Genomic DNA, 4,447 nt, shown 5'->3' with positions numbered 1-4,447 from the left:
TACCAAATGTCTTCCAACCAAATGAGGTGAACAACATAATGTACTTGAATTCCATAATTTAAACAACAACCAAAGTTGGGCAAGTCTACTAGCATACATCTCATGATCTAGTTTACTAGTCATGCGACACACACTTACGTTGTGCATATTTCGAATACCATGGTTTAGGCTTGCTTGAGGAAAGACACCACTAGCCGGAGATCTCACTTTTGATCAGCCCTCTTTCACTCTCAATTCAAGTGAGTCATAGCCCCCTTTCAAACTATTTTATGTGATTTAACTATCGGGGTGAAAAGCATGATATATAAGCTAAATTGCTTTTATTATTACATATACATGAAATGATTCTTGATACTATGATTATGAAATGAAATTGTTTCGTATGTTCATTATGATAAATGATTTATATGATGAGCTTGAGTTCTGTCAAACCGCTTTCTTCGGTTCACTACTATTTACTCCGATTATGGAGGCCTGTAGTTAGTTAGTTGCGCAACTAGGTTTCGTCCACCCACCCATTTGTGTAACGGTGGAAGGTTGGTTGCCTTTGTGACAACCTCCACTTCCAGTCCGACCACGGGTGTTCTAGCTACCTTACTAGGTCGTCTCCATGGCACGACCCCTTTTATATTATTATTATTACGGCACTTGATTGACAGCTCGTGCAAGATTTATTTATTTATTATTGGACTTTGAAAAAAATGGTAGTAGTAGTGGCTCAAGCATTTACTCATCTAAGTTAATTGAATTATACCCTTGTGGTTATATGATAATGATTTTATTACGATTGATTATAGTAAGTGGAACATACGCTTTTTAAATGGTATATTGGAGGTATACTTGGAAATTCTGGTAACTCTCAAATTTTTGATTATGATGTATATATATATATATACTTTACGTTGTTAGTTAAAAACCTATGAACTCACTCAACTCTTGTAGTTGACACTTCTTCTTCTTCATGCTTTTCAGGTTAAAGATTTAGGTGCGTAGCTTGGACCGCCCTTTTGGACCCTATAATGCTTGTTTGGTTGAACAAGTATTGCAAACATTTAATCATTTTAATTATGAATTTGGTTGTGTAATGGATTTGGACGTCATCTTTAATTTGTAATCTTTTGGATTTTGAATGTCATTTGAAAACTTGTGTTGATGTTTTATATTTAAATCTTTTGTACCATGTCATTCTGTGGCATCTCGTGTTTCCGCCTTAGTCGGGGTGTTACAATTTCCATCCATAAAATTATTGAATTGCTGAGATTCTGTTTCCAATTTCACACTTGTTTCAGTCAAAGTTGTCAGACTTGAACTTTTCTTAAATGATTGTGATGCTTTTTCTTTGTTCAAGAATGATTGAAGTTTCAAGTTCGTCAAAGTTAGTTCCACTTTGACTTTGTTGAGTTCCTCAACCACTTTTTATTCGTTTATCCTTTTCATTTTCAAACTTTTTGATCACATCATTAAATTCATTAAAATAAGTTTGAGTGTCCTCAGAAAACTTAGGAATTGATGTGTCAAAATAAATATCATTTGGATCAACAGAAACAGCATCACATTCATTTTGAGCACCGTTAATTTGAACAGAAACATTTACAACTTCAAGATCAGTTTGAACAGATGCATTCAAAATTTCACAGATAGAACAAGTAGACTGATTTGAAGTTTTCGTGTTTTCAGAATTGTTTTGCTCAGTTTCATTCATGATTTCACAAACAGAACATCCTGGTTGGTCACAGATTGAAGTATTTGACTTTGATGGGTTTCTTTTGTTGTCACAGTGATTTTGAGTCTTCAGACTTTCTATTAGTGCATGTTTTTCATTAAGAGACTTCTTCAAATCATCAATTTCTTTTTCCAAAACACTTTGTGATATATAAGGTCTGACAATTTCAGGTTGGTGAGTTAAAAAATCAAATGACTCATCAATTAATTCATAATTGAAGTAAACATTTTCATCCTTCTTTAGAAAATCTTCTTTCTCAATATCACCATGACTTGGTCTAACAAATCGGTTGGTCATCCCACTTTTCATATGGGATTCTTTGTACAATGAAGGAACCTTTTCTTGTGCTTTGAGCAAATGTTCTGGATTGACATACCCTAACCCGGAGTTGAACTGAGTTTTAGAATTTCTTGGCCTATTCAAATAGATTTGTTGATAAGTTCGATTTATCTTGTACAACTTTTCTTGATAAAAATTGATTTCAGTTTTGAGTTCTTCATTTGTCTTTTCAAGTTGTTGATAAAGAGAATCTTTTATACAACAATCATATTTTAGGTTAGAAATTTGATCTTTCAATTCATTCAACTCAGGGGTAGATTCATTCAGTTTGACATTTAATGACTCTATGTCTTCTGCCAAACCATTTGCCCGAAGCATCTCATTGGTCTTTTCAACTTCCAATTGTGTCATAAGCTTAGTTAATTCAAGAACTTTGGTTTCAAGTTCTTGCTTTTCAAGATGAAGCTTTGAATTTGGAGTAAAAGTGACTGCAGCTTTTTCAGATTTCAAATTGTCAAATTCTTTTTAAAGAAGATCAAACTTATCTTGAAAATTGAGCAAAATTTGGTCTTTTTCTTTCAAATCATTGTTTATTTTTGAAATCTCTTTGTTTTTCTTTTTCCCTTCTAGAATAGCTATTTCACTTTTATCCATATAAAAACCTAACAGTTTCTTGGGAATTGTGATTACCTCATCATCTCCTTCAGTAGAATCTGCAGCTTCATCATTTAGCTCCTTTGACTTCTTAATCTTTGTCATGAAGCACACATTCGCTGCCAATTCATCAGTCTCATCATCAGTGAGGTGAAGCCACTTGTCATCTTCAGCCAAGAGGGGAATTCCACTCTCCTCTTGCTTTGCCAACATAAGTTTGTACTTGTAGTACTCATAATTCTTCTTTCTGGGTTTGGTACACTCTGTGGCAATATGACCAAGAATTCCACAATTATAGCATTTTCTCTCTCCATTCTTTTTCTCCAAGACTTTCCTCTCAAACCTTTTGTCATTGTCATACATCTTTTCTGCAACTGGTTCCTTGAAAGTCTCAAATTTAGGAGCACTTAAATGCTTGACATAAGATGAAACTGAGGAAGACCGAAGCTGATTGTTGGTAGGTTTCTTCTTGAAGAATTTCTTCTTGAAAGCTTTGGTGAAGTAAGCCAACTCTTTATACATTTCAAGATCCTTTTCATCTAGTTCTGGATCACTTACATCACTCACCTCTGAATCAGTTTCAAGTTCAATTCTGCATTTCCTTGAACCTTTAAAAGACTTCTTTTCAGCAACAAGTGCTGAGTTCCATACACTTGCCACTCTTCTTCAAGATTCTTGATGAACTTGATATTCAGCTCCATGTTTGTTCTTTTTACATCATTTTTTCTTAGTTCATTGATGATATTGCAAAATCTGATGTAGACATCATTGAGAGGTTCTCCTTTTTGCTGTTTGAAGGTTTGATACATGTTCAGAACAGTTGACAGCCTTATTGTGTTAGAAACATCAGAACCTTCCATTTGTTTCTCAACCTCATCCCAAATCTCCTTTCCAGTCTCATATGAGTCTACATTGCAAAATATATCATCTGGGAGTGCTTGATAGAGATAAGCAATAGACATTTGATCAGCTTCAACACGATTTTTCTGCTCAGCATTCCAGCTTTCTTCTAGAAGTGGTTCATTGTTCACAGGGTTCTTAGGAATTTCAGGACCTTCTTTCAAAGACATTCTGATGTTCTTGGCATTCTTTTGGCGATCAATCCAATTCAGAAATCTTTTCTTCCAAAGAGGGTACGATCCTCTGAACAATACTGGAGGTCTTCCATCCGAACCAAAAGCCAAAGCCTCTCTTGCAGCCATACTAAAAGATTTGAGAACAAAACAAAAAGTTTAAGTTTTTGAAACTGGATTTCTTAAGAATGCTGAGCTTATACTTCGACAACTAGAAGAAGTTGTCTTTGACAAAAATCGAGTTGTGAAGGATGCCGAGCAAATATCTCGGTATATAAACAAAGTGTTTTGATCAAGGTCAACTTTAACTGAGTACCGAGGTTGTACTTCGACAACTAGTATAGTTACCAACAGATCACCAACACTTAACCAAGTTTCTCAACTTCACTTGTTTGCCGAGATAATATCTCTGCAAACAGAATAATTTCTTCCAACACTTAACCAAGAAATCCAAGAGGAATAATCTCAATTATTTGCAGAGTTATTAACTCGGCAAATAAAGCAATATCTTCACTCTTTGTGTTATCCTTAAATTTGCCGAGCAAGAAGCTCTGCAAAGAGAACAAATCAAGATCAACAACCTCTGCAAACACCATATTTCACAAAACGACAAAATAGTCGAATTTCAGTCGTCTTTTTCATCTAGCAACCCTACAAACGCCGAGCTAACTGTAAATCTCCATTTTCTTCTTCAATACTTGAAATTAAAACTTCAAAT

General features: G+C 34.6%; 1 protein-coding gene across 1 annotated transcript; it reads right to left on the bottom strand.

The window, feature by feature from the left end:
* Positions 1–1,405: 1,405 nt before the first annotated feature.
* Positions 1,406–3,858, bottom strand: LOC122591570. The gene is made up of 4 exons (XM_043763831.1): positions 3,529–3,858; positions 2,665–3,277; positions 2,346–2,523; positions 1,406–1,880 (listed from the first exon to the last, which is right to left on the bottom strand). Exons 1-4 carry the CDS (start codon positions 3,856–3,858, stop codon positions 1,406–1,408), a joined length of 1,596 nt encoding a protein of 531 aa, XP_043619766.1.
* Between the last annotated feature and the right edge of the window lie 589 nt (positions 3,859–4,447).

This window comes from Erigeron canadensis, chromosome 3 (assembly GCF_010389155.1).
Source record: "Erigeron canadensis isolate Cc75 chromosome 3, C_canadensis_v1, whole genome shotgun sequence".
In the NCBI taxonomy this organism is placed as follows: Eukaryota; Viridiplantae; Streptophyta; class Magnoliopsida; order Asterales; family Asteraceae; genus Erigeron; species Erigeron canadensis.
This window is presented reverse-complemented; position numbering and strand designations above follow the sequence as displayed.

Bases quoted from the DNA above. Each gene is read 5' to 3' on its own strand.
- LOC122591570 (XM_043763831.1), bottom strand. From the start codon at position 3,858: ATGGCTGCAAGAGAGGCTTTGGCTTTTGGTTCGGATGGAAGACCTCCA. The intron at 3,278-3,528 runs GTTGAGAAACAA...GTTGCTGAAAAG, and splicing joins GAAAGGAGATTTGGGATGAG to AAGTCTTTTAAAGGTTCAAG. The intron at 1,881-2,345 runs GTCATTAAATGT...TGAAATTGTCAG, and splicing joins GGTTTGGCAGAAGACATAGA to ACCTTATATATCACAAAGTG.